The sequence below is a fragment of the Cibotium barometz genome, chromosome 22 (genome assembly GCF_041138505.1).
Source record: "Cibotium barometz isolate CiBa-2024 chromosome 22, ASM4113850v1, whole genome shotgun sequence".
Classification (NCBI taxonomy): Eukaryota; Viridiplantae; Streptophyta; class Polypodiopsida; order Cyatheales; family Cibotiaceae; genus Cibotium; species Cibotium barometz.
The window spans coordinates 26,067,296-26,092,489 of record NC_141067.1 but is presented as its reverse complement, the minus strand read 5'-3'; the positions used below and the strand labels follow the sequence as shown (position 1 = coordinate 26,092,489).

The following is a 25,194-nucleotide window of genomic DNA, read 5'->3' as shown; positions in this document are numbered from 1 at the left end:
ATGTATGTAAGTAGGTGAACTAATGCACAGCATCAAAATGCTAAAAACCATTTATTGGGAGGAAAAAAGCTAACAATGCCTGAAAAAGAGAGAACAAGTACTTGGTTGAAAGTAGAAGGGAAGCTTTGAGTGGAAGGTTTGTACTACAATAACTTATTTTCAACTTAGTGTGAATTGGCTCCACGTCATAACCGATAAATCAAAAACATGGTTGCACATTTTTGCTTCCCAACTTGTTGCCACATCACATTGAGATTGGCCTTAGAAAAATAATATCCTACATAGTTGTTAAAAGGACAGAGTGATTGTAAGCAACACTTCTTTGACTTTGCTGCTGATAAGAGGAATCACCTTGCAAAATTCACATACAATCCAACTCCTAACTGGATACTTATGTGATTCCATGTGATACCTAGGTATTTAAACCCTTGACTAGATGCTGGTCCCAACATTAACATTTTTTCAATTATATAATTATATATTAAGATTTACTGCCCCTTGTTGCTTGCTAAATTTTTTTGCCTAATCAATATTATACAAAGGAGTGAGGCCTTGCAGTAGAAACTATCAACCTCGATCTAAAATAATGTAAAGTTTAGGTTATTTCCCAAACTTAACAAAAACTGAAGTGTGTCCGTGAGTCCATGAGAGACTACAAAGCAAGCTTCAAACCATCAACTCCATCATAGACTATGTGTTGTGACATCCCCATTCGCATCATCAGGCCCCAGGAGTAGGTGCAGGTTCACACATAAAGATATGTCATTTTAGTAGACAAATCTTCATAGATAAACCATCAAATAATGAAGGGTAGCACTAGAGAACACATACCATGCACAGATTGGCTGGTTGGGCAATTGGCCAGTTCTTACACACCCAATTCCACAACCCCCACCCCAAAGCCCCGCAGAGCCGAATCATTGTGCAGTGCACCTGCTGTAATTATTTTACAAAGCCCAATTGCAGATGCTTTGCACAATCAGCAAGTTTATGCATTGATGGAGAGTATTTGCAAAGAAACTCATAGGCTGCAAATCTCGCAGCTCTCACCTCAGCTGCTAACAACAGAGGAGCTCCCAAATCTGCACATTTTGGCGATCTTTGCATTACAGCAAAAAATTGCTCCACGGCTTCGGGATGATTGAATTGAACAAGCCCAGAGCTATCATCCAATGGAAAAACACCAACTGGATGACTTGATTTTAGAGTCTCATTAATCGCTGACTGTATCGACACAGGAGATGTTCCGCAAGGATAGCCCCATAGAAGAACCACATTGGAATTATCTTGTTGCTTTTGTGACCCAGTAACATTTGCAACCTCACATCCTCTTGAAAGATCCAGGTCAGAAAAAAGTGTGTTATGCATGCACAACAGATTCACATGTCTTCGTAACCCTGTTTTTACACCAGCCACAGTAAGCTTCTTTATTTCACATGGATCTGTGTTTGTCAAATTGCATATATGAGCAAACAAGCATCCTGCCAAGTAAGCATTGTTTCCACTATCATGTCTATTTTGTTCCTGCTGTATTGAGCTGAGCCTGCAGTTTCCTCATGCATGTTTAGTAACCTATTGTGCCAGTAAAATCTCTCTCTCTCTCTCTCTCTCTCTCTCTCTCTCTCTCTCTCTCAGACCAATATAACTTTTGGTCTCATAGGTCATTATGGCCTTTTGAAGACGTTAATATAACATTTCATTTCTCTCTCTCAGACCAATAGCACAGAGGATCTCCAGCACCAGAGCACCATCTCCTCCACAGAGACAAATCCATGAGATTCTTCGACGACATGACACACCCTCACTATAGCCACATCTGCCATCAGGAGGCTTCAAATGTTTCAGTTTTCAGTTTTCGCATCCTTTTTTAAGTTTTTCCAGGGCGTTGTATACCCATGGGTATCATTGTACTATTCATGGTCTCATAGGCACTTCAGGTCTTTTGTAGGTCTTTCTTTCTTTCTACTACCAGGTGGTCTGATGGTTGGAGGCACATGGGTTATAGATGGACCAACTGCCACCCTTCGAGTACAGCCTAGCCACCCCCTTTTAGATCTCTCACAGGTAGGGGATCAACCGCATCATCCATGTGGATCTGCTGACACCACTTCATGTAAGCCATACATGGTTGCTACCCCCAGAGCTTCCCACTACACTGGAGTTCTGCAGACAGATACATGTCCCATGCCATGCGGAATTCCATTGGTCAGCTGAGGGTATCTTCTCACCGCGGATAAGAGACCGACAGAACAGAGGGTATACCACAAGAGGCATGGCTTTGCAGATTACACAGGACGGGAGTTTCAGACGGAAGAGCTCTACCTGATTAGATGCCTCCTGTACTATAAGATACAAGGGAAGTTTCACTGTCTCTTCAGGGAAGGTTTGGCCCCCTCACACAGGTGGGTGCACTATAGAGCTCACAGGTGCTTAGGCCTTTATTTGCTAGATCTGCGTCATCACCAAGAGGCCTTATTGAGACTATAGATAAGGCACCAAGCTTGGCAGGATACCACTCAGCATCTGTCACTGACTTGTTTGGACCTCATCAAGTGGGATGGGACCATAGTCACACCACAAACGAGAAACAGGAACGGAAACGTTGGAGGAATGGAAATGGGTAAACGAGCTTTTAGGGGTGGAAACGGCCGTTTCCTGTGACAAAATTACTTGGGAAACGAGAAACGGCCATGGTCCTGAAACGGAGAAACACGTTTCTAGGGACTGAAACGGCCGTTTCCTATGACTATGGATGGGATAGCTTCTCAACACTGCTGGCATCCGAGGGGATTGGAAGACCATAGAGGACACCCCCATCCACCAGGACGGTGTTCTCTGGACCCGAGACCTGCTGGCACCACGCATAGGTAGAGTTGTCCAGGATCACGCAAGGACCCTTCACAGAGCCACACATCCTCATCCTCCAAGTTCCGGGAACTCTTCCCACCAGCTCCAGATCCGGAACATCCTCCAGCAACATAGAGTGGCTCCCATGTATACTCTTATAGAGGAGGATGGCACAAGAGGAGCACAATGAGTACAGGTCCAGATCCTTTAATGCAAGGAAGGCATTACTTTCAGCTTTAGCCCACCTAAACGCAGTCCTCTTCTTTGTAAGTGCATGCAAAGGACAGGCCAAGTAAGAAAAATGCCAAATGAATCTCTGATAGTATGAGCATAAAACTTCGCACTTCATGCACATTCTTAGGTTGTATCCAATTTTTCACTACTTGTACTTTCGTAGGATCCATGTGTACACCCTCCTTAGACATCATTCTTGGGTTGTGGCCATTCTTTCACTGCTTGTACTCTCGCCAGATCCATGTGTACACCCTCCTTAGACACTCATGTGCCCAAGGTAGTGTATTTCCTAAAGAAAGAACTCGCTCTTTTTCCATTGATATAGAGTTTGTTCATTCTTAGCTCCTCAAACAATGGACCAATGCTTCCTATGCTCTTCTTCATTCTTCAAGAACACAACATTATCATCAAAGAACGTACATGTGAACTTCCTCTATTTCCTAGAGATTCTATCCATCAATCCATTAAATGAAGCAGGATTACTGATTCAAAATGGCATTACCAGGAAATAAAAAAGCCCAAATGATGTACGGAAGGTGGTTTTATGCATATCTTGAGGTGTCACCTGCACCTGGTGATAGTTGTTGGGTTAAGCAAACCCCAATATGCAGTAGAAAGAGAGAGAGAGAGAGAGAGAAATGAAATGTTATATTAACGTCTTCAAAAGGCCATAATGACCTATGAGACCAAAAGTTACATCATGGTGGATCTGATACAATGTCTGGATAAAAAAACCTAGAAAATGAAAAATAAAGATGATACTACTGGCACCTAGAAAATGAAACTGGAACTGGAATATAGCGAATAGCTTGAAGAGAGTCGTGCGTACGTTTTTCGTATTATGATAAGATATACAAAACCAAAAGTACAAAGGATAATGAAAAGTAGTGTCCGTTCACACCTAACGACTAGGGGAAAAAACCCTCCACGCATTTGAAGGTAAAAAGTGGGGGTAGGTGGGGTATGTGGTATAATGTGTGCGCATATGAGTGCCAAATGTGTGGGTCTATGAGGGGGGGGGGGGGGGGGAGTGGTGGGGTACGTGGTATGATGTGTGTGCGTGAGTGCCAGATGTGTGGGTCTGTGGGAGGGGGGCTGAGAGGGGGGGATTGGTGGAGTATGTGGTATAATGCGTGTGCGTATGAGTGTCAGATGTGTGATGGGGGTGGGTAAGCGTCATTCTCGGATCCTACCCCATGCCATGTCAGAATTCCCGCTTAGGAAGAGTTGGTATAAGTCCTCGTGCTATTTATGACAATGTGCTCGTTGCTTGCTGCAAGTAAGGTACCGGTTAATCCGTTCAGCTTCGAGAAACGCGTTTCGGCCCTCAAAAACGGCCATTTTGGGCGTTTCTCGTAACTATGGTTCTGAATTTGATCCCCTCACCCCTCCTGTTGTTCGGGTCTCCCCTCGGTAAGCCGACTCCCATTGGTATCCCGATAAATGTGGTAGCCCCCTCTTCTAGCTCTGGTGCATCTTTGTGTAGAAGATGATGTCCTGTCCTATGAAAGTCTCTGTGAATCCCTCAGTGTCTAACCACAAAGTCCCATTGGAGTTCCAGAGACTGACATCCTCAGATGTGTGGTCCCATAGACTTCGTGTCCCTATTTGGGATCTGTATGTGATGATGACATTGCCATCTCTATAAATTGCCCACATTCCTGTCTTACGGGCTTCAAGCACCTGTGGCATGCTCATTTTGCTATGCTCCACCTATGTGGGAGTGAGGCCATCACCAAGAAAAATTTTCACCTTTTATGTCTGCTCTATGATCCAAGAATGCTTGCTGGTTGGTGGGGCCCTTGAATTTGAGGAGCAGTGGGTGGGCACATGTGGTGTCCTTACCTGCTCTCCATGCATCTATATATGGTATGTCTTCTATGCCCATTTTTCGAGAAAGAAAAGAAAGATTTTATTAACGTCTTCTAAAGGCCAAAAAACGGCCTATGAGACAAAACCTGTGTACATCATCATCATGTCTCAATGGACATCAAATGGATACAAAAGAAAAAAAGTACAAAGTACTCTATAATGTGGAGATAAATCACATACATGGCAGAGAGAGATTAACGTCTTCAAAAGACCCAGAAGGTCTATTAGACCAAAAAGGTAGTGATGAATATCAAACCATGGAAAAGAAAAACTGTACGAAACTAGCTACATAAGCAGAAGTATCCATGTGACGTCACATGATGATAGTATGTAGTCAAAGACTACATAACATCCTCCTCCAGAATACATCGCAAAGTAGCCATAGCATCTTCCCTCTGTGATGGGAGCTTGCCATCTCGTTGAAGGGGTGGAGGAATAAGGTCTCTGAGATCTCGGCGGTTGGCTCTCAGCAGAGATCACGCTCGCCCACCAGTGACGTGGGGCGGAAGGACCATGCGTCCGTGTAGGCTATCGTGGACCTGGCTGGTCCTGTTGCTGCTCCAGTCTAGCTTGGGTAGTCAGTGGCTGTGACCCAAAGAAATCTGTTATGGAGGTCTGGGAGGCACTATGCTAGCTTTGTCTCTCGGAGTGATTCCTCAGCATGACCTCTGTTTGACGGCAAAGCTCTAGTAAGTACATGCCTGAACATCTTTGGTCCTGACTCCTCATACTGCATGACTTGTGAGAGGGGCCGAATTGTCCGAGAAAAGAATGAAACCTTCATCGGATCTCTTAGTAGGATGGGCACCTGAACAAATACTACTCGACCTCACTAGTGGTGCATACTCTGCCTTTTTACAACGGCTATGGGAGCTCCCTCAGTAGAGGTACACCCGATTGGCATTGACCTCATCCATACAGTTGGCAGAGGATGGAGATACTCATTGTTGGCTCAGATGAGATCATGGTTTGACCTACATGGTTTGCGGATAGAGGCACTACCACCCTTTCAGTACAGTTTGGATTGTCCATTTTTGGATCTCACCCGCTCAGAGCAAAACCGCGTGATCAGGATGGATATCATCAGAGTGGACACAAAGAGGACATGGACTAGCCCCCTTGAGCCCTTGGGCATGAAAATGGCTCATTACAAGAGCCATTTTCTACACCTCTCACCGGATGATTTTATCACCCGCCCGGCGTACATGGATGTACACCTATCACATGGGATACGTTGTGCCATTGGACAGATCCGAACCTCATCACACCAGCTGCGGATTGAGATAGGGCGATATGTGCATCAGATCTTGGATGACCGCATTTGTCAGCTATGCTACCAGGAGGTAGAGACAGAGGAACACTACATTTGCCGATGTACAGTCTATTATGAGATCCGAGGGAGATATCACTGCCTCTTCCGAGAGAGTTTTGGGCCATTACACAGGGTCATGGAGTTTGAGGATCAGAGATGCCTGGGATTGTTTCTACTTGAGCTCAGGAGACACAGAGAGACCCTCTTGGCAGACAGGAGGCCGAGCCATGATGTACGTAGACAGAGGACCCTGACAGATTTCTTCGACACTAGCACCAGCAACCCAGCCCACACACCTCATGATACCTCCTCCATTGGGCCATCAGGGCACCGACCACGCTCCAAGGGAGTCACCACTGATAGAGCAGTTATCTTATGTCGTGCTCGTCGGCCACGCCCACCAGGATCCCGACCACGGCATCCATCGCCAGATCAGAGCCATTATTGCTCGGCATCGGAGGCGCCTACCTCGCTTCTACCTCTCCATTCTAGACAGCCCCATGGTGGAGATACTTGATCTAAGGAGAGGACAACACTTCAACTGATCAGCATACATTGCTCTACCTGATATACATTTTTCAGTATTTTCTAGTTATTTCTACTCAGTATCATCAGTATCATCTCGAAGTCTTACAGTTCTATTCTTATAACTGTAGGACAATCAGTTTATTGTACTTTTTAGTCTCATTTAGTTGTTCTCTTTGATGAGACACCAACTTCAGATGTACTCTCCGTTTTGGTCTCATAGGCCACTATGGCCTCTTAGAGACGTTAATATATCATTTCATCTCTCTCTCTCTCTCTCTCTCTCTTCAGGGTGCTGACCACAGAGGATATTGAGGAGATCCGCCAGTGTCCGATGCGGCACATATTATGAGATGGAGGCACCTCCATAGTGTACCCCTCCGTCCCACATGATATTGTATCCTCTCACTATATTCCACTCACCTCTATAGCGTACCCCCCCTCGCTATATTCCAGTTCCAGTTTCATTTTCTAGGTGCCAGTAGTATCATCTTTATTTTTCATTTTCTGGTTTTTTTATCCAGACATTGTATCAGATCCACCATGATGTAACTTTTGGTCTCATAGGTCATTATGGCTTTTTGAAGACGTTAATATAACATTTCATTTCATTTCATTTCTCTCTCTCTCTCTCTCTCTCTCTCTCTCTCTCTCTCTGGGTTACGTGTGCGTAGGCTGTAGGCGAATGCTGTAGGAGGTCGTTTTTTTGTTTTTTTAATGCTGCCAATCACTGGTTGCTAGTCGGCTGGCTGTTTGTGTCCTTTTTTTTAATGCTGGGGTCCTAGCTACCGTCGGTTGGCACGGAAGGCTTTTTTTTTCCGGGAAGAAGATCCTTCAATTAGTTAAAGAAGAAAACAGCCACAAACACGACGGGGTAGATACAAACTCGCCTCATATAAGGGTGGGAAACAAGTGATCATAAGGGGAAGAGATGCTTCTCCTCCGACTGGCCGCTTTGTGAGCAGAAGGCTATCTCATACAAGAGGGGGCTCCGGGGAGGGGGGGGGGGGGGGAACAACCACACAGGTGGCCTGTAGTGCCAAATGGGGTCACCGCCTCTATCTATGAGGAAAGGGCCAGGCGCCCAAAGTCACAAGAAGGCTTCCGCATGCGGTCAAAACCTCCCTGTAGCTTCCCCCACTGACTGCGGAGGGTCTGAATAATATCAAGCCATATGCTCCTGATGGTCTCAGTTGGCAGAGTGTGAGTACCCTCGATGGCCTCGCTACATCTAGCTCGCCAAATATGCCAGGCTGCAATGCTACTGCAAATCTCCCACCTCTAGCATGAGCCTCGCTGCCAGTCACCTATAGGAGGGGCTGGTACTGGTACTGCTGCAATACGATGGTGAGAGACTTGAAGGGCTACCCCTCCCCCATCCTCCTCATAAGCCATGACCGCTCCTGCCTCGTGACAATGCCCCAAGTGATGATCCGGGTTGATACCCTGTCCATAGTGAAGATGTGGAGAATCCACTACCAAATCTCCCAAATCTTCCAAAGGCAAAGTCGTTGAGACTCCTGATGGTGGCCGCACCGCTGACCGACCTCCAACTGCCAGCCAAGTACCGTGACCGCCAAACTCCTGTGTGCCATCAACAAAAGAAAGAGTGTGATCTTTCTAGGTTGAAAGCTGTCCCAAAGCCTCTTCAAGAAATCTCAAAGGAAACGTTGCGATAGGCGTTGTGACTGCCAATGTGCTGCTACTGTCGATATGCCATCTATCTCACGCATCTGGATCCTATAGCCCAGCAGTGCTATATATGCAAAGAAAGGGGTGTCCAGAGTCTCCTCTAGATCCTCAGGATCATGCCAAGTCCACTCTCCCGGGTCCCACTGCAACCGCGTGAGAGGTCGGCACTCCCAAATCCATAGCCACCATAGTCTCTCCCTGGCCACTTTGGCCAGTGTTGGATCTATGTGCCATTCCCATGCCCGAAAACCAATCACCCTCACTCTCTGCAAGGTGCACCCTCTAAAATCCTCCAAGGCAAGCTCTGATCTCTCTAGTCTGGCTTGGGATCAAATAGAAAAAGTGAGCAGACCGTTGTCCTCATCTGCTCCATGGACCGCCACAAGGATATCCATTCTGGTAAACACTCCTAACCACACTTTGGGGGGGGGGGGGGGGGCCTGAAACAGGCATCAGCCACTCCTGAGGGATAGCTGAGTCAATGTTGATGCTAAGTCTATCTCGACCCCGGATCCCTGTCAGCTGCTCCTCTAAGGGTAACTGTCTGTGTACAATCCAATCTCCAAGAGACCCAGCTGGTCCCGTGCTCAAGGCTCCCCAAGATACATGCGGTCGGGCCCCCAACATGTGGCCACTGGGTAAACGGATCAAGGGGTTCCAGACCAAAGGCTGCCAGAGCTGCTCCTCTGAGGCAACTGGGACTATCTGTCTAAGGGTTGGCCTGAGATGATCCCAAGCCCAAAGTAAACTGGTTGCAAATCCGTCCTCAAAAGCTGAGCTAAAACCACGGGCTCTCATCCATGTGAAGATCCATCGGGTACTCTGCAACCATGGGCCCCCGGGCGCCGGAGTCCAAAAAGAGGCCTTGGCATGATACCTATACTCCACCCTCCTCTCCTCTATGGATCTAATCTCTGTGCTAGCGGCGGCAAGCTGACTCTCGATCCACTGACTATCCGGGGACCTCTCCTGAAGCCGCTGTAGAGAGGCAAGACGACTCTGCAAACTCCTCTCTTGCTCTTGGAAATCCTCTAAACGGCTCTGGGCTGCCTCCTGTAAGAAACAACTGATCTCCCCTAAGCCCTCATCCACTGTGCGCGCAGCAGGGCCTAAAAGAAAATCAAATCCCGCCCATATCTGCTCTATCCTGCTGTAAATCTCTGGGTCCTAAATGAGGTTGTCCAGGATCCTTATCTGCATGTCATGCCTCCAGGGGTCCTCTAAGGACAAAATAACCAGGCCGTAGTTAGAAAATGTAGTGCCTGCCAAAATACCAATCATACCCCCTCGACTGCAAGCCCACTCATCCACGTAAAATCTATCAAGTCTAGACAAGTTGGGGCCCTAGAAGCGAAGGCTCCCAGGGTTACGCCCAAACTCTCGAAGATACTATGTCCCCTAACTTGCAAGAACCATCTCCTCCCAAGCTGAGTACTCTACTCCTGAAACTGTGGCCGTGCCACCCCCAAGTCTGTCCTCTGCTGCCTCTATCATGTTGAAGTCACCACCCAAGCACCAAAAGTCAGCCTGAGGGAGGGCCTGTAGTACTGAAGTCCAAAAGAGGGCTCTACTTGCAATAGCGTTCGGAGCGTAAACGTTGAGGAAGGCAACGCTATCCTCTCTAATACTAATGGTAATCAACTGTGTACACCCGTGGATTGACTCCTAAGCCAGTCATTGTGGACAGCACCTGCTCACTGACAGAAACACGCACCCCTCCCTGCGTCCCAGAGGGGCAGAAAGATGGGGACCAAAAAGTGTGACTCCTACGTGGAAGAATCTTCCTGCATCTGCGGGTGCGCCCCTGTTAGAGGTGATGCTCATGGAGGAATAAAATGTCTATGGGTCCCCCAACCATGGTTCTCTGGAGCTAGCCTCGTAGGACACCTCGTCTCTGAAAGCACTGAGCCCCCCCTAAACCCTAAATGTTCCATGTAACAATCCGCATATCAGTCTCTGTGTGATGCGGCACTAGCGGAACTACCCTCCACTCGAAGAGTCTTGGGCGAGGGTTTGGACAAGGAATAATCACAATCTGTGCGGGGGCAAAGGTGCGTCAAGTGGGCACTAATCCTGTCTTCCATGTAACACCACTGTGTACGAGCATGAGCGTATGCATGCTCCGGACTCCATCGGGGGGTGGGCGGGTGCAGAAAGGAAAGGAGGGGGGGGGGGGGTCACAAGCGGCAAAGGGAGGGGAGGAGGGGCGGACGCAGGAAGAAACAACGAAGGGAGGGGGGGCTGCAATCGGGCAAGACAAGGGGGCGGACACATGTGCAAACGGGGGGGGGGGGGGGGGGGGGGGGGGAGGGGCAGCGTGCAAGCGGCAAAAGGGAAGAGAAGAGCCGAAGGGGAAGGGGAAGGGCAGGCGAGGGGGGGTGCAGGCGGCAGAGCAGAGACAGGGGGCAACGGCAGCGATGCAGTGCAGGAAGGGGGGGGGGGTGCGCAGCTCGCTCACTTGGCTCGGAAGGCTTGTAAAGTTATAAGGCTTTAACGCCTTACGCTATCGTTTAAAAAAAACGTCAAACGACGTATCTCATCAGGGAAGGGGTGGCGACCTCCTGCAATTGACGTTTCCGCCTAGAAGAGCCTTAAGGCTAACGCGTGGGAAAACCGAAGGGGTTTGGCACTTGCTGGGCAAGGTAAGAACAACTGGTGAGGCTCACAGCTAGTCATCATTTTTCTTTCTTTTATAGAGAAGTTGGGGAAAAAACTAAAATTGGGCAAAATTAGCAAAATTGGGCAAAATTGAACGAGGCATTCTCTCCCTCTCTTCCATATAAACCCTACTACGGCTGATTTTAGGGTTTACTTGCTGATTTAGGGTTTTTGATTTTTAGGGTTAGGGTTTGTATTTTTTGGATGTGTGCATCCTACAAGTTAGAACTTGTTTGCTCTGATACCACTGTGAGGACTCCTTAGTCTATTAGTAATTTAAGACATGATTAAAATACTTCAAACTGAAAAGTAAGATGCTTAGAGTGAAAAGCTATGGTGTTTGCATTGAGACACAAGGCCAGGGCGTGGAGAGGTACAAATGAAGAGACACATCCTTAACGAAAGGGTGTGACTCTTGAATGAATAGTTATGTCTTTTGGATGTAGAGATGTGTCCTTTAATCAATAAATGTGTCCCTTTGAAGAGACGTGTCCTTTGGTGATGACCCATGTGATAGGGTGTGACCCTTTGCTAGTGTCCTTTGAATGACAGAGTAATTAAGGGTAATTAAGAGAGATTAAGTCACAATCATGACACTAAGCCAATGGTTGGTGGGTATTGGAAAACACTTCAGAACCTGAGGCTAGAGAGTTATGCCTCTCTTGGGGCAAAGTGCAGGACAAGAATTCTCTAGTGTTGTTTGTGACATGGGAGCCATAGATAATTTCATTTCCATAGAGCTTGCGGAATAGTTGGGTATCAAACCCAAGGAGATGGGACCGGTCTTGCATGCAGAACAAGTGTTGTTTGTGACATGGGAGCCATAGATAATTTCATTTCCATAGAGCTTGCGGAATAGTTGGGTATCAAACCCAAGGAGATGGGACCGGTCTTGCATGCAGAACAAGTGTTTCATGGTAATGCAGTGGCAGTAACGCCTATCATTGGTAAGTTGAGGATTCATGTCCAGGGTTATGTGGACTATGAGGATTTCTATATTTCACCTCTGAAGCACTCGGATGTCATCTTGGGGATGCCATGGTTCCATAGGAAGAGTGCTATTATCCAGATTCCCGAGAGGACTACTACTTCTAAGCATAAGAATAAGGATATCACTACTGTAGTAAAGAAGAAAAGAGATACCATCCCTATTGTATCCCATGTATCAATTTCCAAAGCAATAAAATCTTCCATCTTTGCTTATATGATCTTTGTAAAGGATAAGAGTGAAGACTCAATGAAAGATTTGAACTCTCTTGAGAGGCAAAGACTACAGTTTCTAGAGGGATACAAGGATTGCTTCACAGATGTTATTCCAGGAGAGTTGCCTCCTAAGCGACCAGAGGATCATGTGATAGAGTTGATTCTAGGGAGTTCACCCCCGAATGAACCTCCTTACCGTGTGAGTGCAATACAACAAGAAGAGATTATGAAACAAGTACACGACTTGCTATCAAAGAGGTTAATACGGCCTAGTTCTTCACCCTTTTGTTCTCCAGTGCTTCTAGTGCAGAAGAAGGATGGCTCATTCCTCTTGTGCTTGGATTACAGAGCCTTGAACAAGATTACAAACACGAATCGGTTTCCCATCGCTTGGAAGGCACGGCATTCTTTAGTCAGATTGACTTAAAGAGTAGCTATCATCAGATTCGGATCCAACCACAGGATACTCACAAGACTGCCTTTCGTACCACTTTTGGATTGTATAAGTATTTAGTGATGCCTTTTGGACTCACAAATGCTCCTTCAACCACATGATGGATCGGATCTTTAGACCACATCGGAAGTATGCAAGTACTTTCTTTGATGACATCATTGTGTTTTCCAAGACTGAGAAGAAACACAGAAAGCATTCAGCTAAGGTATTTCAGGAGTTGCAAGAGCACAAGTTGTTCATCAATAGAAAGAAGAGTGAGTTTTTCTTAGAAGAAATACATTACCTTGGACATATAGTGTCTTCGAAAGGAGTGCGGATGGATCCAGCAAAGCTTGAGGCCATCAAGAATTGGCCAAAATTGAAATCCGTACATGAGGTGCACAGTTTCTTTGGGTTATGCTCCTATTATAGGAGGTTCATTAGAAAATTGTTGCTCCATTGCATGATCTAACCAAGAAGAAAGTAGTATTCAGATGGGGTGAGTGTCAAAGACATGCCTTCAACTTATTGAAGCAAAAGCTTACTACTGAACCAGTATCGGTCATTCCAGACCTAGTGAAACCTTTTGTGGTGAAATGTGATGCAAGTGGGGATTGTATATGGGCAGTTTTGCAACAAGAAGAGCATGTGGTTGCCTTTGAGAGCCGAAGGTTGCAACATACCGCGAAACACTTGCAAGTTTATGAGAAAGAACTTCTAGCCGTGATTCATGCTCTTACTTCATGAAAGTATTATTTGCTTAGGGCAGATTTCATGGTGAAGACGGATCATCAAAGTTTGAGATATTTTCTGACCCAAACTAAGCTTTCCGAGAAGCATATGAGGTGGGTAAACTTTTTGTCCATGTTTCATTTCTAGATTATGTAATATGCACACACCTCGAAACAAGAATGTGGTTGCATATGCTCTATCTAGGAGACCACATGTACATTTAGTGACCATTGCCTATCATAGAGAGTTGGATTCCATGAAAGATCACTATGTGCGTGATGAAGACTTTGGTGGGATTATGCGAAAGGACATGCGACTACCAGACTTAAACTCGAGTCATCTAAGAAAGTTGCACAGTAGGGATGGGAAAGGTTGTGGTATGCCACCATTACACAATAGCTCCTCTCACATGGGCTCCGCATGGAACACTTATTGCCATTCCATTACAGTCTAGATGCACCACTATCACCCCTCACTAACCGGCTTATCCACTCTGACCTTCTCCAACTACTATCCGCCGCAACACAAGGCTAGAACTACCAGAGCTTCGTGGGAAGCTCCAATTTTACCAGGAACACTTTTTGGGAATAGTATATGATGGCTTCATTCAAAATCCCAGCTATGCCGATGCATCTCACGTGCCATGTGGATAGTGATCGGACAGATTGAAGTCTCATCCCACTGTCTGAGAGTGGAGACTGGGAGATTAGAGGACAGGTTGAGACAAAGGAATGCTACCTTTTGAGATGCCCGCTGTACTATGAGATGAGAGGGAGGCTTCGTTATCTCTCTAGGAATGGTTTTGGCCCATGGTCCCAAGTCATTGACTATCAAGATCAGCGCTGCTTGGGACTCTTAAGCCCGTCTCTTTCCCACTCTCTTTGGGCTTTGCAACAATGAAATTGAAAATGTAGTGCTCAACTGCACAAGACAAGAAAACATGCTAGGCCCACAGCTTGGGCTGGCAGGCATCCTCCACTTTATGCTGCTAAAAGAAGCTGCTTCCCCAAGTAAACATGAGGTCTTTTGAATTAGAATTTATTGTTTAGATAAAGGTGTTCTCCTTCGATTCAACTCAAATGCAAGCAAAAAGAATTACCTCCCAATTGATTTGAGCTGACCTCTTTTCATCCTCTGCTCATCTGCTATCTCAACCATCACCCTGCAGTTTTCACTACCATGACTGCCGAATAATTTCAGACACAATGCAGGAAGTTGTCTCTCTTTGTCATTTTCCAACTGCGGGATATTCTTTAATAGATACTTTGTATCAATGATACAGGGGAAATTTTCCAGAAGTCCAGCTGTAAATTTGGCAGTAGTCAAAGGCAGAGGTCTGATAAAGCTCTTGAATATATGAGCAAAATCTGCATGCCAATATCATGGAAATAATTACGACAACACAAGAGAACAATGACATCAAAATGCAAGGAAATCAGCAAAGGCAAAGCAAAGAAAATCTAAGCTATAAAATTCCGTACTTAATTACATGATAGCATTTTCTTACCAAGAATGCAATGATGGCCTACAACAGGCTTTTTGGAATCCACCATAGCATCTATGATATGTCGAAAGCCTATGGATTCAGCAAGTTGCCTCTCTTTTTCTTTGTTCTCTCCCTGTTCCAGCTCTTCCTTAACACAAAAACCCTTAACTTTGAGTACTAAAATAAAAGATAGTGATGCAATGTCAAGAAAAGATAGTGGTGCAATGTCAATAAAAGCTAGTGATGCAATGCCAAGAAAAGGTTCAAAATAACAGTGCATACATGCCTGCGGGTAGCTAAAACACCATTGTCCAAGAAGAAAAAATTCCCTTTGAGCACACTTAATAAACAACAGGCCTAGCAAATTACAGACATTCAATAATCTGTACCAATTTTTGAGGAAGCACTTCCAAACAAACTCAGTTGGAGTAACATTAGGCACAACAGTCTTACAACCGTGAGAAGATAGCTTTAACTGTGTGCCCTTACGACGTTTGCCTTGCCATTCTGAGTTCCCAGGACAGCCTTGGTATAGCCAACTCATTGGTAAAAAGGGTGCATTTGTTGAAGACATATATGAGGCATCAATGGTGGGTTTATTGGCTACATTTTAGGAGTGTTTCCACGTAGGTTTTCCATATCCGAGATTGATGGCACCCCAGCAGCGGCAGACCACTGGGCCTCCCGAGGCATCTCTTCCCGCTTCCTCAAAGATTTCTGGCAGCGGCTGTGGGACAGCAATTGGCCTAGAAAGGTCACGCTCTTACTTTGGCAGTTATGGAGGCCAGCCAGCACAGTGCGTTTGCTGCAGCCACCCTATGGAGTCGCATCAGCACTGCCTTTGGGACTGTCCCAAAGCACAACAGGTCTGGCAAAGGATCCTTCACCTATTCACGTCGATGCTGTCCACGCGGCATACTATCACCCGGGGTGCAGTAGCCTAGGTGACTGACTAGCCCCTCTCTTCTACAAGGAGGCAGCAGGTGGGCAGGCCCCCCGACTCTCTCACTGCAGGATTGATACAGTTCCCACCCCCAACAGGAAGGCAGAGCCCTGTTCCCCCAACACCAGTCCGACATGGGAGATCATCATCAGCATAGCTGCATGGCATATATGGTGAGCCCATTCCAGCAAGATCGTTGAGGGTACTCTCACCTCTCCAGCTGAGTCCATCTGCTCCATTTGGAGTGACATCACATGGGGGGAGCTTTAGGGCAAGTCGGATCACATGCGTAGACTGCAAGAGGCCTTCCCGCGCACATGGCGCAATGGTCCCCTACTCACTGTTCGGGCCGGCAAGATTACTTGGCATTACCCCCCCCCCCCCCCCCCCCAAGAGCAGCCAGCCATGGAGGGAAACACCCCTCCCCAGATTGTTTTTTACCTCCTATGAGGGTTCTGAGCATGTACATTTAGCCCTCAGGTTGCTTCTTTTAAAATAATAGAAGGATCTCTTTCCCAGAAAAAAAAAAGGGGCTTTTCATATACCCACTTGAGTGAGGGGGTAGCCTGATTTACTTCAAAGCTAGACAGCCTGCTAGAGAAAGAGAAACAAAAACAAAAAACAAAAAAAAACTTTTATTGCACTCTGCAGAAAGTCAAACGGCCTACGAAACCAAGTGGTACTGAATGTATATAATCTTTTATACAATTCAAGGATGCCTTCAGCGTCACCTAGAGCTATCATTACAGAGATAAAATGAAATGGAGAGATGAGGTAAGGTGAGGTGACCATATGAATATCACATTATGGATGCCACACCTTGCTGAATTTTCTGCATATGCTGTTCTTGGAGCTTGCTCTTTGTCAAGACAATGGAATTACAAAGATGCCGGAGAATCTTGTCTTTTAAGGGGCCATCTGCTGATCGCTCCATGCACTTAAGGAACATGTCTATGATATCTCACTTGGGATCTCCTCTGAATAGTTGTGGTTCCAGAGATCCTCGTAGGCTTTGGTCCAGTGGTACTTTGACGCAACTAGCTGTCTGGGGACAGTGATGCAGCCTCCCTATGGTGGTGGATCTCTTGAGTAGCACTCTTGTCTAGTGTCCCCATGTCTTCACCTCCACACATGCCTCTTTAAATTGGCGCTAGCCAACATTCTCAAAGAATGAGATAAGCACCGACTGACTAAGGCGCAAGGGCCATTATATGGGCACCCAACACCCATCAGTTACCAAACCATGGATTCCCCAACTCAACGCAATGAAAATCCCCTGTAGGTTGTCCTTGATCTGGCCCCTCCCTCAAGTCTGCTTTAAAAGATTTATACCAATAAATGCCAAAAATCTTTATGTCACTGGCAAAACAAAACCTGTTGTATTGCTGGTGTTTGAGGCTTATTTTCAAAACAAGGCAAGGTGTCCTTGAACAGAGCCCCATACCCTATGGTTTCCTTGTCTTCTCTGGCCTCTCATGAGTCTTCACTCTATGCATCTGTATGTTGTGCAGGATAATGCCACACATCTTTGATCCTTGTACCCTATGACCTTTTCATAGTATGTACACATTGAAGGATGGTGTGCTCCTCCGTCTCCACCTCATGCATATCACAAATCTGTCATACTCGCGGCTCTTGATTCTCTTGTGTGACTGCCTTCTCTCTTCCAGCTTTGTTGTGTAGTTCGTGAGATGACACTCATGGAGATCTGAAGAGCAATTGACATGCAAGATCCCAAGTATCCTCGCATTTAAATATCTGCCATGAACATAAGAAACTGATCTCGGTATAGGCTCAACCTTGTGTCCTCCGGAAATCAAAACATGGTGTGTGTGTGTGTGTGTGTGTGTGTGTGTGTGTGTGTGTGTAGAGAACGAAAGAAAGATATATTAAGCGTCTACTAAAGACCCAATGGGCCTATGAGACCAAAGTGATACAATAATGTCCATGGCATATCTCATCATGGAATGGAAAATAAAACAGAAAGAAAACATAAACATAGCTATCTCACTTAGGTGATACAAAACTGTCCATGGAAACTCATCATGGAAATACTAAGAACATAGAAACATGAGAGAGAGAGAGAGAGAGAGAGAGAGAGAGAGAGAGAGTTATATTAACGTCTTCAAAAGACCCAAAGAGTCTATGAGACCAAAATGATGTGTACATAGTGTCCATGAAATCTCGTCATGGATGAAATAAGAAAAAGCAACAGTAAACTAAAACTGAAAGCTAAGATTTCAGACTCTGAGATTATACAAGATGAAAAATCTAGATCCTACTATGCCAGGTATAGGGTACAATAAGTGATGGGATGTGGGAGAGCTACATAAAAACAGTCAATCGACACTATATGTCAGGCAAGGGCCCATCCACGATGTCCATCATGGGTGATACAAGAAGGCTAGAGATGTTGATAGTCTGCTGTGAGGGATGAGGCTACTCGATGGCGGGCCAAGATATGCTGAATCCAAGGCTGATGAGCTGTGGGTAGTCGGGTTCCGATGGGACTAGCGCGTCTAGCTCTCTGGAGTGTGCGTGCCTGATCTGATGTGACTCCCATTGGCTTGCTGAGAGAGAGAGAGAGAGAGAGAGAGAGAGAGAGAGAGAGAGAGAGAGAGAGAATGAAATGAAATGAAATGTTATATTAACGTCTTCAAAAGGCCAAAGTGACCTATAAGACCAAAGTTACAACCATGTGACATCTGATACACTGTCTGGAAAAGAAAAGAAAGAACTGAAGGTAAGTATCTAGCCCTGCAATACATCAGTAGGGAGCATCCGGAAGCAGCAACTAGGGAGAGTGGGAAATATTAAGCGTCTACTAAGACCCAATGGGCCTGTGAGACCAAAGTGATACAATAATGTCCATGGCATATCTCATCATGGAATGGAAAATAAAACAGAAAGAAAACATAACATAGCTATCTCACTTGGGTGATACAAAACTGTCCATGGAAACTCATCATGGAAATACTAAGAACATAGAAACATGAGAGCAGCATCAGCTCTCAGTAGATGGTATACCACTCTCCAAAATATCAAGCATGGGGCTAATGAGTATGGCCAAGAGGTCTCCATCAGCTATGTCACATGGAAAGGTAGCTCGATGGTGGTGGAGCATGTCCTGGATCTGGAGCTGATGAGGTGATCGGGGGGGGGGGGGGGGGGGGGGGGGGGTCGGGTACGCTGGAGTGCGGAGACTCGGTCCGAGGTAACTCCTCTCGAGCGAGGTAGGGTCCGCAGCAGCTCATGGAGGGTCCACAACATCCACTATATCGGTGTCCTCCACCCTCCTGGGTCCGGAAGAAACTGGTGATGGTTGGTTGGCGAGGGAGGGGTGATGACTGGTGTGGGCGATTGCGGCCGCCCGCGCAGATTTTCAGCCTGCATAGTGTTTGTATTTGCCCTAATTTCTCACTGGGTGAAAGAGAAGCGGTTCCAACATCTGTGCTGATGTGCTGTAGTTGTACCCCCCTTTCGAAGCCATTCGTGTAGACAGATTTTCCATCCGGCCAGTGGAGAATTCGCGATTGCGGCTTCACGCAGATTTACAACCTGCACATTATTTGTGTTTGCCCTAATTTCTATGTGGGTGAGCCTGAAGCGGTTCCACCAATTGTGTAGGGGTTTTATCCCCCTTTCGGAGCCATTCGTGTAGACAGATTTTCCATCCAGGCAAACAGATCCTCTCCTCTTTGTTTGCAGGCTGAAACGTAACTCTTCTTCTTCTTGTGGTAGAAGCATTAATTTTCGGTGTTGAGTAGTGGAAATGAGTTGGGGAACCATGGATATGGATTTTGTGTAGACACGCGTCTCAACACAAGATGCAAAGAAGTTTGAGGGTGGAGGGCCACAGTCAGAGCCTGAAAGATCAGGCTAAAAGGAAGAGATTGATCGGAGGTGAATATGGAAGGAAGGAGGCTAGTCGGATGCTTCAGGATACCTTGCTTCTTGATGCACCTCAAGAAGAGAACAATGAGGTGGCTTTTGACTTTTCAAGTTCCACAAGCTAATTAGATTTTGCAGCCGTATGTGATGGCAAATCATGTTAGGGCTACCAAGGTTCCAATAGAGGAAGTGGTAGATGCCCCAGTGGAAACATGGCGGTTTGTGGGACACGTGGAATCCTTTCATAACAAGGCTGCAATTTTCTTTTTTACTGGACGAATTCCATTCTTCAACAGGGTTACATATTTGGTTACATGATTTATTAGATAGCAATTTTGTGGAGAAGATCTTTGACGGTCCTAGAGGATTCTATGAGGTCCTATTCTCATCCAAAGAAGTTCGAGATTTGATTATGCAGAAAGTCCCGTTATTTCTAGATGGACACTTGGTGCATGTTGTACCATGGCGCCCTATGGCAGAGTATAGAGATATGTTGCGTCAGGCATGTCCTATTTGGGTTAAGGTTGTAGACTTTCCATCAACTATGTGGGAATTATTACCGTTGGCCATGTGTACTATTGGGGAGGTGTTGGTGAAGCCCAGAATGTCGTCCAAGAATAAAAATAGGGTTTGCATGCTGTGGGATACTGGGAAGCCCTCACCTCGACAATTGAGCTCATGCATGGATGGATTTGACCCTTTGTATTTCCAATTAAAGTGGGGATCGTTTGCAGCCATTGCTTCTGTTGTGGGGAGATGGGTCACTTCATTTCAGAGTGTCCAGAGGAGGTGAATGCTCAGCCACAACCGAATGTGTCCCAAGGTCCGACTCATAAAGATACATTAGCTCTTGTTTTGCCATCTGGTTTGAATATAGAGAAGAGCAAACAAGTGAGCAGGTGGTAGATAAAGGTAAACAAGTTTTGGCAGATAAGATAAAGGTGAACAAGTTTTGGAAAATACAAAAGATAGACCTTGGCTTGTGGTGGCAAAGAGAGGCGCTCGCCAACAGCTACTTCTAGTGGTAATCAAAATATGGGTGCTGGTCATGGTGCCTCTTCATCATTTCGTCCTGGTGCCACAAGATGGACTCCAGAGAAAGATAACCAAGGTAGGGTATCACACTCTTGGTATAATCTGAGACCTCGAGCTACGAAAGAAAATCAGGTAAATTTTCCTCTTCTATTTGATAAAAAAGGGACTATGGTCTCAACCTGCGACAAGAAGTATCCGGATGTCAAGAGGAGACAGGATACATCACCTAATGATGCACGTACTTTAGGTGAGAAGAAACAGGTGGATGTTCTGCTACGAAGAGTATGGAAACAAATGGAGAGAGAAGGCATTGAGGATCATGTGCAATATTTTAAGAAAAGAGAGGCCAATGGTGGTACCTCTCATTGATTGGCTTTCTATTTTGGTGGATTATGAAGATTGCTCTTTGGAATGTAAAAGGTGTGTGTTCACCGTCCAAGAATTATTGCATGTGGCGTACTGTGTTTCAAGGTCAATGGGATATGTTTTGTGTTGTGGAGCATAAACAACATTCCATGGCTGGACAAGTATATGATTACAAGGAATTTCATGTGTTTTAAATGGGGCACCCCACTACACAATCAAGGGTCATGATTGCAGTGAAATCTCAGTTTAAGCCATCATTGGTTATGCAGGATGTCTGAGGGCGATTCATTGTTGTGGAAGTGGAGTTTATGGATGAAACATTATGGCTTGTGGAGCTGTATGCACCTAATGGTGTTGCACAGCATCGTCAGTTATGGGACGATTTGTGTTTGTACAACACTAAGCCTGGATTTGTGTTGGGCGATTTTAATGTATGTGAATTGCCGGAGCATGCTTCTACACCTGACCCTATTATGGATGGGCCAGAGAGGCTCAACTGGAATGTGTTTGCCAATCAAGTTATGATACAAGATATGTGGTCATGGCTACACCCGCATGAGAGAGGATTTACATATGCCTCTCAACAGTACGTGGGTACAAACTACATATCATCCATGATAACTTCATGATCTAAGGATGCTCTATGCATTGCCAATCTGCCGGGGATAAATATGGTGCCTAGAAGGGAGCTGCATACATAAGTGCCAGAGTGCCTAGGGTGCCAAAAAAGCCAACCCTTCGTCCTCAGCTCCTGAAAATGTGCCCGGCAATACCGCGTGGGGGGGAGGAGAGAGAGAGAGAAATGAAATGAAATGAAATGTTATATTAACGTCTTCAAAAGGCCATAATGACCTATGAGACCAAAAGTTACATCATGGTGAGAGAGAGAGAAAGAACGAAAGAAAGAAAGATATATAAAGCATCTACTAAAGACCCAATGGGCATATAAGACCAAAGTGATACAATAATGTCCAGGAAAATAAAACAGAAAGAAAACATAAACATAGCTATCTCACTTGGGTGATACAAAATTGTCCATGGAAACTCATCATGGAAATACTAAGAGCATAGAAACATGAAAGCAGCATCAGCTCCGAGTAGATGGTATACCACTCTCCAAAGTATCAAGCATGGGGCTAATGAGTATGGCCGAGAGGTCTCCCTTAGCTATGTCACGTGGAAAGGTAGCTCGATGGCGGTGGAGCATGTCCTGGATCTAGAGCTGATAAGGTGATCGTGGCAGACCGCGGGGGGGGGGGGGGGGGGGGGGGGGTGGGGTGGGGTGTCGGGCACGCTGTGGAGAGAGAGAGAGAGAGAGAGAGTTTTAACATCTTCAAAAGATCCAATGGGTCTATGAGATCAAAAGTAATACAATGAATCCATGAGAATACTGGGTCATGGATGAAAAAGTGAAAAGGAAAAGACTAGCTACCTATAATGGTAATCATTTGAGTGCAAAATGAGCTCATGAGGGTACAAAGTAGCCTAAGATAGGAGCTTCCCCGTCTATGCACCTGTCACCCAACTAGCTCTCTCTCTCACATTGCCTTCCCCCTCACTCCTTGGTTTCGCCCCCGTTCCTCTCCTCCGCCACCCTATGTTGAGCCCCCGCCTTAACCACTTCCTGCTCTCCGCTTCTTCAGCCCACCCTCCTGCACCTTCGACCGCCTCCACCCTCCCGAGCTGCCAGTTCGACCCACCCACCAACACCCCCCCCCCCACGCGATGTCCTCGTGCTCCTCTTCTGCCCTGTGGAGCTCCTTCCTTTTCTATCCCTCCGGTCTGCCGTCACCTCTTCTATTTTGCACCCCCCCCACCCTGGCGGGCGACAGCCAAAGCCTCTTCGTTGGCGAAACCCTATCCTCTCCTTCGTCACTCGGGTGTTTTCAGCTTTCAGGTTGTTTTTCTCTACGGCAAGTGTCAAGTATCTTCTAGTCTTCACATCTCTGGGAGGACACCATGGCGCCGCTCTATCATCCCCAATCGAGGCCGCCGTCACTTGCCTTTCCTTCTCAAAAGCGGACCTCCAACTCCTCGCTTCGACAATCACCTCCCTGGAGGCCTCCACCTTGGTCTGCAAGATTGTGGGTAGCTACCTGATGCATGGACAGCTCAAGGATCTTTTGCAGGCAAGCCTTATCTCGACGAGCCTAGAAAGATCATTTATATTCATCCTTTGGGGCGTGGATACTACCAGGTCAAGTTTGATTCGCCTGCATCATCGGACAAAGTCATGCAGCTCAGCCCCGTCGCACTGTGCACGGCCCATGCCTTCTTTGTGAGGTGGTAGCACGGCTTCGACTCAATGTCCGACCCTCTGGCTAGCGTCTCAATTTTCATTCGTGCTCGCAAGAAGGAATACCTTTCCCTCCTCGTGACGATAGGTGGTGCTACCAAGAGAGTGATGGGATCTCACCCCCCCCGGCCGGGCGCCGCTTGGGTTCTCACTCGGATGGCAAGGATTCCCTCTCTTTGTATCTGCATAGCCTCTCCATAGTCAGCTCCTCATGTCATATTACTTCCTTGCCTCCATGGAGTTCCTATTTTGCACAAAGTCGAGTACTCTGGCCTCCCCGGCAAATGCTTCATTTGCCGACAGATGGGACACCTTGCTAGAGCTTGTCCCCTCCGTCAGTCTAGGAGGGTGTCTCTAGTAGCCCCCCCTCCCCCCGGTCAGTTCCCAACTCAACTCCTCATCAAGGGGGGAGGGGGGAATCTCGGCCCCCATGATTCATAGCACCAAGACCCAGCCTCTGAGGATCCTGGTGCAGGAGAGTGGTACCATCGTTGGACCTCTAGAGCACAGCGGCACCACTAGGCGAGCCAGTCTGGAGAGACTATTTGTATGGGTATTGATTTGTTGTCTGGATGAATCACCACTCGTTGAAGCATATTTGTGATCAACTAGACCTGAAGGGTCAAAAAGCCAGATGGGTTGCCTCATGCAAGAGTTGGACTTTGAGATCCGTTACCGTAAGGGAGTAACTAATCGGGTTGATGATGCCCTTAACAAGATCCCCAAGGTCAATGCTATCTCTATTATGAGATAATGACTGACCTCTTATCTTTCTCTCAAAGGGCGTTGCCAACATGATTCCCAACAAGTTCAAGGCACTCAAGCAACAACTAGCGGGAATCAAGAAGAAGATCGAAGAAGATGAGTAGTTACACGTGTCGACAAAATCCCCTATGATGTTCTTGTGTCCACACTCACAAATGTCGACAAAACTCTAACTGAAGTTGAGTCTTCACTACTTGAGCATAAGTCTAAACTCAAAAGCACATCAAATGTCACTCAAGGGATCAATCAAGATGCTTTGTATGTTGGAAAAGGAAAAATTGTCAAATGTAATCACTGTGGCAAGCTTGGTTACATCTTTGTGAAGTGTCGTTTAAAAAACAAGCCAAAAAGAATTTGTAATGCTTATGGAAAGATTGGGTACTTGGAAGAACATTGCTACTCCAAACAGAATCAAGAAAACAACTGTACGAAAGAAGATCACTTTGTGGCAGAAAATGCAATTCAAGATGCCTCTAGCTCCAAAACTGTCCACTAAAAACATTGTATGTTCTACTCTTTGGCATTGATGATGTAGCCAAGGTAGAAGAAATAACCAAAATTTATAACCTTACTCTTAGAAGAGACCTCTAGACCTCAAAGATAGGTCAAGTCTCTATCAAGGGGGAGACCTCACTCTTAGAGATGACCTCTGGGCCTCAAAGATAGGTCAAGTCACCATCAAGGGGGGGTGCTGAGATTTGAGGTGATATGAGAGCTAGAGAGAATGTGCTAAGAGTTTTGAATTATCCCGCATGCAAGAGAAAAGCCAAGTTGTACTCTCCTCATATAAAAGGGGGACATTTCAAGCAATGGAATACAAGCACAACATCTGAAGTCTTTTTATGAGTTCAAGTTTCCATCTTGTAACCTAACTAAACTTGAGTCTAATTTTAATTAGCACACA

General features: G+C 46.1%; 1 protein-coding gene across 1 annotated transcript in view; it reads right to left on the bottom strand.

Annotated features, from left to right (window-relative positions):
- Positions 1-218: 218 nt before the first annotated feature.
- LOC147626455 (poly(A)-specific ribonuclease PARN-like) overlaps positions 219-25,194 on the bottom strand; it is a 72,880-nt gene continuing 47,904 nt past the window's right edge. Inside the window, exons 5-9 of the mRNA XM_086816528.1 lie at positions 15,016-15,142; positions 14,608-14,875; positions 1,051-1,543; positions 832-936; positions 219-690 (exon numbers count right to left, since the gene is read on the bottom strand). Of these exons, the coding sequence (XP_086672654.1) occupies positions 667-690; positions 832-936; positions 1,051-1,543; positions 14,608-14,875; positions 15,016-15,142 (1,017 nt within the window). The 3' untranslated portion in view covers positions 219-666. The remainder of the gene's footprint in view (positions 691-831; positions 937-1,050; positions 1,544-14,607; positions 14,876-15,015; positions 15,143-25,194) is intronic.